This window comes from Podarcis vaucheri, assembly GCF_965113315.1.
Source record: "Podarcis vaucheri genome assembly, chromosome: 9".
Taxonomy (NCBI): domain Eukaryota; kingdom Metazoa; phylum Chordata; class Lepidosauria; order Squamata; family Lacertidae; genus Podarcis; species Podarcis vaucheri.
The window spans coordinates 68105524-68118127 of NC_138767.1; the positions used below are offsets into that span (position 1 = coordinate 68105524).

Sequence of the window (12604 nt, forward strand, 5' to 3'; positions counted from 1 at the left end):
CAGAGCAAGGTATATCTAATTCAGACAATAGATTTGTCCACACTTTTACAGCAAAACTAAATGTAATGTAAGAGATCCATGATCAGATCTCCCATTTTCTTGGTTTTCTTAAAAGCAGCTAACAGGGAACCTCAAATTGCAGAAGGGGGGGTTTAATATTTTCCATCCATGTCTCTGTCTCTCTTTCTCACACATACACACCTGCTATTTATCCAGCTGTGGAAAACACAGGTGAAAACAGAATTACATTTCCAGAAGTGCTTCCATCTCTTCAAAATCTAAACAAAAGAACTGGTCTTTTAGACAACTAATGCAAGTTTGAGGAGGAAACAGTTTATCTTGCCTTCATTCTGAACAACAGCCAGAACTTCATTTTTCTCTTTGTATTCACCTCTGTTGTTATAAATTAGCTTTTAATTTTTCCTATTTATTAGTACTTTGTTGAGTGTACCATGTTTTGATAGTTTTGATAGGATCAAAAGCTGGTAATGAATAATGTTGGTTGTAAAGTGTGTGTTTAAGATAAAGGCCCTTTATCATCCGAAAAAAATGTTAATCTGCAAAATAGCAAGCTGCTCAAGGAGGTAAAAGCCAGAAAATTATTATGTCCTCTGTCAGAAAGCACAGACATTTTCCCAAGACATTTTTGCTTTTGACAAATATAATTATCAAAAGGCTGCGTTTACAAAAATATTAAACAAAAAGGAGCTGTCTGAGTGGATGATGCACAGTGAAACATTACCATGGCATTCTAGGTAGAATGAAGGCAAGATAAACTGTGTTTCCTCCTCAAAATTGCATTAGTTGTCTAAAAGAACAGTTCTTTTGTTTAGATTTTGAAGAGATGGAAGCATTCCTGGAAATCTAATTCTGTTTTCACCTGTGTTTTCCCCAGCTGGACAAATAACAGGTGGGGGGGGGAGAGAGGGAGAGACCGATGGACAGAGACATCGATGGAAAATATTAACCCCGCTTCTGCAATTTGAGGTTCCCTGTTAGCTGCTTTTAAGAAAACCAGGAAACTGGGAGATCTGATCATGGATCTCTTGCATTACATTTAATTTAATTTTGCTGTAAAAGTATGGACAAATCTATGCAGCTGAATAGCTGACAGGAAGGAAAAGTGTATGGATCTGCATTCTACCTAGAATGCTTTCAGTGCCATGGCAATGTCTCCCTGCGCATCATCCACTCAGACAGCTCCTTTTTGTTTAATATTTTTGTAAACGCAGCCTTTCGATAATTACATTTGTCAAAAGCAAAAAGGTCTTGGGAAAATGTCTGCGCTTCTGACAGAGGACATAATAATTTTCTGGCTGAGATATGGTTTTTACCTCTTGAGCAGCTTACTATTTTGCAGATTAACATTTTTTCAGATGACAAAGGGCCTTTATCTTAAACACACACTTTACAACCAACACTATTCATTACCAGCTTTTGATCTTATCTAAACTGTCAAAACATAGTACACTCAACAAAGTACTAATAAATAGGAAAAATTAAAAGCTAATTTAGAACAACTGGGGTGAATACAAAGAGAAAAGTGAAGTTCTGGCTGTTGTTCAGAAGGCAGATGCACACACTTTTCCTTCCTGTCCTGTTTCCTGCCATTTACATTCTCAGCTTTCCCCAAGAACAGTGAAAGCCTTATATTTCTAGCAATAAGCAAAGCTGAGATGACCCATCCCTGGGCAGAAAGGCCTGGACAAGCAACAAAGTCCTGCCAATTCAAGAATAGCTCTTTAGCAAGAACACAGTAACTCTTTAAACAAGAATAGTCAGGTTTTACGTCACTTTATTTATGTTCCGTGTAAATTTCATTTTACGTTAGCACTTGTTCAGATAGGGACCCATCAGAGAATACAGGGGTACCTCGGGTTACAGACGCTTCAGGTTACAAACTCCGCTAACCCAGAAATAGTGCTTCAGGTTAAGAACTTTGCTTCAGGATGAGAACACAAATCATGCTCTGGCGGTGCGGCAGCAGCAGGAGGCCCCATTAGCTAGAGTAGTGCTTCAGGTTAAGAACAGTTTCAGGTTAAGTACGGACCTCCGGAACGAATTAAGTACTTAACCCAAGGTACCACTGTACTGCAGTTCACCAAGGAAATTCAAAATGTGAAGTTTGTGTTTTATTTTGGTTTGTGTCCATTGCTATTGGCTGGTAGGATTTACACTGATATATAACTCCCTTGCTTTGTGATAGCACCTATAAATAAATAAATGAATCTGAACAACAGACAGCAGTGCAAGGCTACCTCTCCTGCTAAGCAATGACTTAGTTTTAAAGAAGCTGGGGAGGATATGACTTGATCAGTCCAGACGTCGCATGCAATCCATTCTCCCCAATCTTATCACTGCATTTGCTTGTATGAGACACAGAGAAACATCTGTAATGAGACATTAAGAAAACTGGCGGTTTTCTTTGCAGCTAAAACACGCACACAGACTTCATTATCTTTGTATAGTTATCAAGGTGTTTGTGCTGAATCAAACCTAATGCCTTAGTACCACAAATGTCTGCCTTTAGCCAAAATGAGATGGGAAAGACAAGTCCCTTCATTTTCCCCAAAGGCGTTGCTCCCAAGAGAACTTATACATTAAACATGTGTCCTCTGATGGTTAAGGTGAACGTGGGAAGCAGATTTTCAAAGGAGAATCAAGTAGGCAGGAGGAAGGTACCTTGGTTCTTGATTGGAATCCATTCCGGAAGTCCGTTTGACTTCGGAAAACATTCGAAAACCAAATCACGGGTTCTGATTGGCTGCAGGAGCTTCCTGCACTCAATCGGAAGCCGCCGAAGCTGCGTCGGACTTTCGGGTTCCAAAAAATGTCCGCAAACCGGAACCACTCACTTCCGGGTTTGCGGCGTTTGGGAGCCAAAACGTTCGAGTCACAAGGCGTTTGAGAACCAAGGTACGACTGTACTTGCTGTGCCAGCCAATCGTTCCCTAAAAATTCTACTAGGCCATTTTTGCCATAGGCTAAACGAAAAAGAGCAAGAAAACAACCACATGTCTCCAAGCATAGAGTAACATTTCCAGGGGAATTTGGGAGGGGGGGAGCATTCAGCAACCCCTCCCACCAAATGACTCTCTATTCTAAGTGATGTGTCCCTCCCCACAAGGCATATGCAGCTAGAGCCCCAGTTTTCACTATCTAATAGGAATTTTTACTCTTGGATAGCTGCTTGCTATGAGGTATAGGAGTGACCACACCTACAAGAAAGTTTAATTCTGTTCATTTCCTGCCCATTCATTTGTTCTCTGCACTGGTCAGTGTTTTCGTTGATGAATGAGACGAACAAGGACACACACCATTTTTGCAAAATGGTAACTTAGTACTGCCCTGCAGAGAGCAATTTACGGGTAACTGACTTATCTATATTTATCCCCAGGATTTTGAATGACATCAGATTTACTCTTGACAGAGATGAGTTCGCACTGTCGTTAGCATTTCAGAGCTAACTGATTCAGAAAGTGGCCTGTGAGACTTCCATCAGTCAGAACTGTCAAGCGACCACTGACTGGAAAATATTTTTCACTATACCTTCTGCCAGTCCGGAAGCTCCTTTTGATTATGAAACAGATTTTTGGATTGATTTTGCCTGCCCAGGACTGGGCTGCGCTTCCCCTGAAATAGCAGGTCCAGAGTATGAGGGTTCTTCTGGTTCCACCTTTGTCACTGGGGGAATAGGCAGCCTCGGTGGTTGAAGTGCCTTTTACCAGCTGCACTGGGTACAACAACTACAACCGGGATAACTTGACCACAGCAGTTTAGGCATTACTGCCATGCACTCTCTGTGGGGCTTCCCTTCCACTTGACCCAGAAAATGCATTTTTTGCAGAATACAGGTGCTGACAGCTGTGAGACTCTGTCACCATATAACACCTCTGCTCATAGATATTCACTGGTTGCCAGTTTGCTACCAAGCCAAGTTCCAGGTGTTACTGTTGGTAAAGGTTAAAAAAAGGTAAAGGACCCCTGGACGGTTAAGTCCAGTCAAAGGCGACTCTGGGGTTGTGGCGCTCATCTTGCTTTCAGGCCGAGGGAGCCGGCGTTTGTCAACAGACAGCTTTCCAGGTCATGTGGCCAGCAGGACTAAACCACTTCTGGCGCAACGGAACACAGTGATGGAAACCAGAGTGCACGGAAATGCTATTTACCTTCCCGCTGCAGCGGTACCTATTTATCTACTTGCATTAGTGTGCTTTTGAACTGCTAGGTTGAGAGCCAGTGTGGTGTAGTGGTTAAGAGCAGTGGACTCGTAATCTGGTGAACCGGGTTCGATTCCCCGCTCCTCCACATGCAGCTGCTGGGTGACCTTGGGCCAGTCACACTTCTCTGAAGTCTCTCAGCCCCACTCACCTCACAGAGTGTTTGTTGTGGGGGAGGAAGGGAAAGGAGATTGTTAGCTGCTTTGAGACTCCTTAGGGTAGTGATAAAGCGGGATATCAAATCCAAACTCTTTCTTTCTTTCTTTCTTTCTTTCTTTCTTGGTTGGCAGGAGCTGGGACAGAGCAATGGGAGCTCACCCCGCCGTGGGGATTCGAACCACTGACCTTCCGATCAGCAAGCCCAAGAGGTTCAGTGGTTTAGATCACAATGCCACCCACGTACCAACAGTAACGATACTGTAGGTATATAAAACTGGTAACAACTTGGGATCTGTTCAAATCAGTCTTTTAGTGTAGTGGTACCTGCACTTTGATACTCCCTGTTAATAGACATTTAGAGAAGTGTTTTTCCTGTATTTTTTTGGCACATGATCAAAACATTCTTGTTTAGGCAAGCCTATCAAAACATCTATATGGGGACACTGGGCTATTTTTGAGGTTCTTCCCCACATTAAGGTTGTTTTTAACTAAAGTTTTTTGTATTTCTGCAAACTGCAGGCTTCCCCTGAACCTGCTAATACTTGTATATAGGTGCTGCTGCTTTTACTAGATAAGGACTCGTGCTCAGATCATGAGCTTTCAATTAGTACATCGTTCCGTGTGCGGCTCTGGCTCGCCAGAGCAGCGTTGTCACGCTGGCCACGTGACCCGGAAGTGTCTGCGGACAGCGCTGGCCCCCGGCCAATAGATGTGAGATGGGCGCACAAACCCCAGAGTCTGTCAAGACTGGCCCGTTCGGGCAGGGGTACCTTTACCTTTATTACTAGTAAAGATGGATAGGGAGGTATGAATTCTGCTGTATATTTTTAATATTAAAAAAACAGCATCATACATATCACATAAAAAACCAGGAGTCCTAATTATTGTTAATTTCTAGCATTCAGAGGACTAAACAAATCAGTCTGTCCTCTAAGGAGGGATACATTCAGCCACCAATATATTTCAGCTTGTTTTATGTAGCTATAATCGACAAAATGACAAGCCCACCCTAACAGCTGTGACTAATCGAGTTGAAAGTGCCACGAAAATGTGAAGCCTCCCCCATGACATTTATGTAGACACTGCAATCAAATACACATTAGGAAATTTGCAAATGTAATAAGCTTCCATTTAAGGAGACTAAAAAGAAACAATATATGCAAGTCCACACAAATTAGTTGGCTCTCCTTTACTAGAAGCAAAGGTAATAAATTACGGATGCTTGTTTACTTAAGACTAGCACTTCCCCATCCTAAGTGTTCAAGGTCGGAAACAGTATTGTATAAATATAAGAATACAACATTTCCTGTGCAGAGCTTTAGACAAGAGACTGCTTAATACTATTATATTTAAGTGGTATTTACCTTTTAAACATTTTTTTTTCTGGGAGTTCCTCCCAAAACTCTAATCTCACACCTTTCTCAAAACTCACCTTTTCTTTGCCTTTTAATCTTCATCTCCAGCTGAAACATGGTTTTAGCACATCTAACTGCATTTGATCACATTTTTTACCCTCCCATTTCCCTTCCTTCTTTCTGTTTATGATGCCATCAGTGACAAAATCTAGGTTGCTATGTCCTTGGAGTAGTCCACCAACCCCTTTTGCTCATGTCATTCTGTGTAGCACCGTATTTATCTGCAGGTCTCTATATAAATGATGATCAACAATACTACTTTTCTCCTGCAAGTCCCATAGGACTCCAATGTGTACATTGTTTCGGCATGCTGAATCTGTCCCAATATCTTTCAATATCTCTCCACAGTTGCTCTTAATAAGCTACATAGCTTAGGGCTCATCTATACTGTTGTTTAATGTGGATAGCAAGATGGGAGTAGCCGCCAAGACCATGTAACACCGGTCCTGAAAGACCTACATTGGCTTCTGGTACGTTTCTGAGCACAATTCAAAGTTTTGGTGCTGACCTTTAAAGCCCTAAAGGCCTCGGTCCAGTATAGCCAAAGGAGCATCTCCATCTCCAAACTCTTCTTCTTCTCTTCATGTTTAGAAGACCTCTGAAGGCAGCCCTGTTTAGGGACGTTTTTAATATTTGACGTTTTTAATATTCTGTTGGAAGCCGCCCAAAGTAGCTGAAGAAACCCAGCCAGATGGGTGGGCTATAAATAAATTAAAATTATTATTATATTATCATTCCTGTGCCTCCATTAATTCTCAGCTGCACAAATCACATTCTCTTACAAATTACTGCCTTTCTGCTCCCTCAATCTGGCTTTTCTTATACCAGGGATACTCCGAAGAAGCGAGGGTATGAGAAAATTCACAGTGTTCTGAAAGAGTATGCCGTATGGCCAACGGAAAATCAATAGAGGTCCAGAATTACTGCTATAAGTATTCGCCAGTGCACATCAACGGACAGTACAGAAAAATCTAGCATCTCAAAGGGTAACCCTTCCCAGGTGATTCAATTTTCAGAGAGTCTTAGATCCTTTTCAGCTAGGGCTAACATAGTGAAACCAGTCATCCACACATTGTGGCTGCACAAAATGACAATTTGAATAGGAGTTTGACGTAGCCTGTTAGTTATCTTTAACTTTGCTGGCTGAAGGTTGTTTATGGTAAAAGGTAGTCATGCACAGGCACAGCTGAGTGATTCTGGACAGTGACTGATGGATCCATTTAACTGAGGCACTAAGTCATCCAGACTGTAATCATATACATACTTCCTTGAATGAAAGCCCTACCGAACATAGTAGAACTTCTGAGTAGGCATGCATAGGATTCCGCTGCTGGTCAGCTTTAAAGGACCCCTGACCATTAGGTCCAGTCGTGACCGACTCTGGGGTTGCGGCACTCATCTCGCTTTATTGGCCGAGGGAGCTGGCGTTTGTCCGCAGACAGCTTCCAGGTCATGTGGCAAGCATGACTAAGCTGCTTCTGGTGAACCAGAGCAGCGCACAGAAACGCCGTTTACCTTCCCGCCAGAGTGGTACCTATTTATCTACTTGTACTTTGTGCTTTCGAACTGCTAGGTTGGCAAGAGCTGAGACCAAACAACGGGAGCTCACCCTGTCGCGGGGATTCGAACTGCCAACCTTCTGATCGGCAAGTCCTAGGCTCTGTGGTTTAACCAACAGCGCCACCCGCATCCCCGCTGGTCAGCTTAGTGCAACTGTAATTCACATCAGTTTTACTGGGCTTAAAAGATACCTGGAACAAATTGTACCTAATTTGCATGTCACTTTTTTCCACTGACAGGCTGCTGCAATAACAGTAATTACTTACCTGATATAAATAATCCTCAAACACGAAGTAGTAGTCATCATTGCTGGCTGTAAGCTTCACATCCTGCAAATGAAAAACCATAAAAATTTGAAGCTTGAGAAGTATATTTTCCAGCTGGGAAGCTCCTGCGATGCATTAGCATAACAAGATATTATTGTTGTCATGCTACAGAGTTAATAACTATTCACTCCACCTGTTGTCAACTTCACATTTTCTGCACACAGAAAAAAATCTATTAGTAACATCATAACACTAGGCACTGATATCCATATGCTATATTTGATCACGTCACTTCTTATTAGTTTTCATCAATGGGAGTTTCCCCACTCTTTCAATGGGAGAGGGAAAGCAAATTATCTCCCAATTAACATTTTAACTGCATTCCACAGTCATCAAAGAACCGAAAAACTAATCATGCACCCCTTTGAGAGTTCTAGGTTTGTATTTCTCAGACAATAAGCTTTCCTTTGCCATGGCACGTGGCAAGAACTGAGGAATGGTTTTGAAGAAGTTTGAGACAATGCATGGAATCAAAGAATTTTAAGGTTGGAAGGGAACCGAGGGTCATCTAGTCCAGCCCCCTGCAATGCCATACCAAAAATGCTTGCGGATCCCAGCTGAAAAACAACAGTCAAACTATGCATTTCTAAAATAGCATTTCTAAAACTTGCATTTCTATATGCCCTTCCTATCACACCTGACACACGAAGAGGCCAAAGAATCTGTTCTTGGTGGTTTGTAAATTGTTACAGTGTCTAATGTTGTGTGTGTGTGTGTGTGTGTGTGTGTGTGTGTGTGTGTGCTGAATAAAATAGCTGCACAAACCTATGATCCACATGCCATTTCTCTGGAAAATCACAGGAAACACCTAAATAGCCAGAGCCAGTGAATTGTGAAGATACATCACAGTTTGTTCTAATGTAACGCTGCTGTGGCAGAATGTCACACTGGTACAACCCCACCACTGATGCAACAAAGGAGCATATCAGGGGAGGAGTCAGACTCAGAAAATTTATATCCCATCCCAAATATGAACTCAGCAGAGAGCCAAAAACCATTTCCCCCCTCTATTCACCATGCTTTTCCTATCCATTCAGGACAAAATTACAGATGTCTGACTAACAGCCAAAGTAGACAATGTATAGGAATCCATGGTTGCTGTTATTGTCGGTTGTAAATTAAGGCCGGTTTTGCATTAAAAAAAAGTAGTTTCAGAAGGACTCTTATGAATCAGGGCTGTATTGAAGGATGACATTTGAGACAGACCCTCTCTCTATTCAACTCTATTCAACCCCAAATCCAAATCTTCTCACATGCTTTTAGCAATCGACATTCAACTTCCATTTCCTTCTGAGCAAGCTGTGCATATAATTGTTACACTGGAAGAGTTGAGGCAACATTGAGAAATTGTCTGAATGTCTTCTCTCCGCATCAGAAAAATCCGTCCACTTTGCAGAAGTTTCTCCACCATTTATTGATGTGGCCGACCAACCCACCCGCAAACGCCGTGAAACAGGACATTGTGAAGGATGCAAAATGTTAGCCAGGCTGCCACCACACTTGCAAGATAACAACAACCTGCAATAGCGGCAAAGTGGGGGGGGGGGAGCCTAAGGGAAAAATGGAAGAAGCTGGGCTGATGCCACTGCTAATGGTGACCCAAAAAGGAAGCTTGCCCAATCCTTGCCTGTTCTTTCTTTTCCTTTCCAAAATAATTCAACAGGGGCGGGGGGAGCAGCAGAAATATTAACTCTTGCACTGAACCACTGCAGATATACTTCAGATACATGCAATTTTAGATGAAACCTTTCACAAACAATAACAGTTGTTTTTCATCTGAAAGTAGTAAAATAGAGATTCTGACACTTTGGTCGGTCAGCAAACAGATACAGACAGAGAAGCCTTCTAAATGGAGATCATTATCCCAGTTGGTATCTGAATTGGGGAAATTGTTTCAGGATGCCTCATGGAAAGAGACTCATAAGTAAAAAGTGATGATGATGATGATGATGATGATGATACAAACAACAACAGATAGTGATATATAAATTCGAAATACTCACTTTATAAATCAAATTGTCCACCAAAAGGTCATGCTGAATCACATTAGACTTCAGTTGTTCATAGTACAAAACATCCTAGAATGAAATAATGCTAAATATTATTCGTTGTGTGAGACTTAAAACAAATGACACACTTCGTAGTTGTAAGTGTTTTGCTTATTTTAATACCATACGATGTTAAAGTTGAAAATGGAGTAAACAGCTCAAAAAGAAGGATATCAGGACACAATCTGAAAGATACTGTTGAGTATATCCCATTAAAATAAATGGGATATAATTTGCGCATAAGTCGATCAAAAACTAAAATCTTTTTCAAACATCCAAATATGATATTTCCTCACGTCGCTTCCTTCCGCACAACCAGGCAGTGAAAACTATCAAGTCTTCATGAAGTGTGGTAACTCTAGTAACAAATTCCTCCTGGAGCCAAAGGACAATATAAAATTGCTTTACAAAGAAAAAAAATATGGCTCCATCTTTGAAAGTTTTTAAATGGATCTTAAAAAGCATTTTTATTTCAAGATGCATTTAATTAGGATGCTATGTGTTAAGATCTATATTGTTTTAATGTGCTATTGATAGTTTTGGATCTGTATAATGGTTTTATATATTTTCGAAATATTCTCAGTTGAATGAATGAATGAATCTTTATTGCTAAAAGCTATAAGCCATCACAATTGGTCACAATGTGTAGGATACAAGTAATTGATTTAAAACTGAACAACAGCAGCAGCAGCAGCAGCAGCAAAGCAAACATGCAAAAATCATTCTTGCATAAGTTAAGCACTCCATGTCTCACACTCCCCCTTGCTGCCTAGCTCTCAACTTACTTGCAGCCAAGACAAATTTTGCAACCTGTCTAGTAATAAATGCATTATTGCCAGCGAGCAAAATAGAGATTTTCTATGTAACTAATTATTATTTTTTACATGAGCCACCCTGGAGGGCTTTGCTCTGAAAGTCAGCATACATTAGGGTAGCAATCAATCAATCCATCCATCTATCCATCCATCCATCAATCAATAATATTCTAAGTATACAACAGAAGAGGGTGATTCTTAAAGAGTCTATAAAATAAAACTGCAGGGGAAAAGGAATTCTGCTAAATTCACGAGGCAAGAAACTGGAGGGCAACAGTTAACAATTTTCCCCAAGAACGTCAGTGGTATTCCTCTAAATAATTTATGCAAAGCTATAGCCTCTTCACAAACATAGCTGGCTAGAAGCGGACTCTAGCCAAGCAAAACCTAGAAGCAGAGATACAGCCATAAACACAGCTCACATGGATCCTATCAGGAAGACAGAAGCCACAGCTGGAAGAATACAATTAATGACTTGGCATACAAATGTCATGATGGCTAACATAGTTTTGGAGGTGGTCACTGCAAGCACTTTGGCATAAAGAGGGGGGGGAAGAGAAAGATAATAGTAAGTTGGTTCTCCTTTTAAGGCAGCATATGAAAATATAATAGTTGTAAAATATACACATCACAACTGTGTTTATTGTATTAAATTATCTGCTTTTTCCATAAACACATTTTGTTCTATTTTAGGATTTTGAAGTTGATGATAGGCAATTGCACATCATTCCACAGATGGAAGAAGATGCAAAAAATTCAACAGTGCAAAGGACAAGACTTAATGATGAAAAGGAATGTGAACTAGATACATTCAGAATATATATAAATAATCTACTTATCAGGTATACAAGCCTTTCTCCCAAACACAGTATCCTGTCCATAGAATGGGGGTTTGTATAAGTAGAATACAAGTTACGTATGTTGAGCTATGAAGAACTGATCTCCTGTTTTTGAAATTTAAAAAGTTTTCACATGAATGTGAAAGTGGATTTGTTATTTATATAGCATATCACATGAATAAGCAACACTATGTCGGTGCCCTCTAGACATGGCTTAATTTTACAAGTTTTTTAAAAAATAAAGTCCCAAGAATGTGTGGCGGTGAGTCGTAGGATGTTAAAGCAACCCTGCATTAACGGGAAAGAGCCAAGATCCAAAATATGAACCTGACCACGGGGATGAAAAAATACTACATAATATTAAGACTCTCCTCCCTGGAAGAGTGGTTGTGGCCGGGAGCCTGAGCACCGCCCCTAGCAGGGGGCGTAGCCCCCTGCCTCCACCTCACCTGGCTGGCACCCACGCCCCTCGGGAGGCAGCCAACCAGGTGCCTCGGGGGGGGGGCGTGTCCAGCAGCCTTTTGCTGCGGTGCCAGCCTCTCCCCGGCCTCATTCTTCGCCATCGTCTCGTCGCGAGTCACCCACCCTCCACTGCCTTAGAGTCAGGGCTTAGGTTACTGGCCTTGCTATGGACCTTAGGTTGGTCGCCCTGGTTGTCTAGGGGGCCTGGTAGGAGTTTTTCCATTTGGCATTAGGCTTCTTGGTTTTTTCGCCTACCTCGTAGCAATTGTCACAACTTTTGTGGTATTGGTGGGTAGGTTAGGCATTGGAATAATGTGTTGTGGTGTGTCGAAGGGCTAGGTGTGGCCATCGCCTATGCCTTAAATTTTTGGGTATTCCGTTAAAGGAATCTGGCGGTCGTGTGTTCTGTCCGATGCCTGCTTGGCGGGAGGCCATAGCACGACCCTCGGTGACATCAGGGGGGAGTCTATAGTTGGATTAGCATCAACAGGCTCCACCTACTGGTGAATAAACCCACTTGCTTTAGAGATCCAATGCCTAAGCCAATACCTTTTCCATTGCTGTAATCAATAAAGTTGTGGCCTTTCCATGCCCATTAACCTTATATCATGTGTCCTTGTGTATTCATTCCGCATTGCGGGGGTCGGGTCCTCGAACCACAATACAAGCTTCATAATTATGAACAATGTATACATACTACATTGGTAGGAATGTTGCAAAAAAACAAAAAACCTTCTGTGTGGCAGGTTCTACCTCTCTCAGC

At 41.6% G+C, this 12604-nt stretch overlaps 1 protein-coding gene across 1 annotated transcript in view; it reads right to left on the reverse strand.

Moving 5' to 3' along the window:
• TBC1D19 (TBC1 domain family member 19) overlaps positions 1–12604 on the reverse strand; it is a 74479-nt gene that overhangs the window by 24054 nt on the left and 37821 nt on the right. The window contains exons 12-13 of the mRNA XM_082238210.1: positions 9681–9755; positions 7618–7680 (exon numbers count right to left, since the gene is read on the reverse strand). Coding sequence (XP_082094336.1) covers positions 7618–7680; positions 9681–9755 — 138 coding nt within the window. The remainder of the gene's footprint in view (positions 1–7617; positions 7681–9680; positions 9756–12604) is intronic.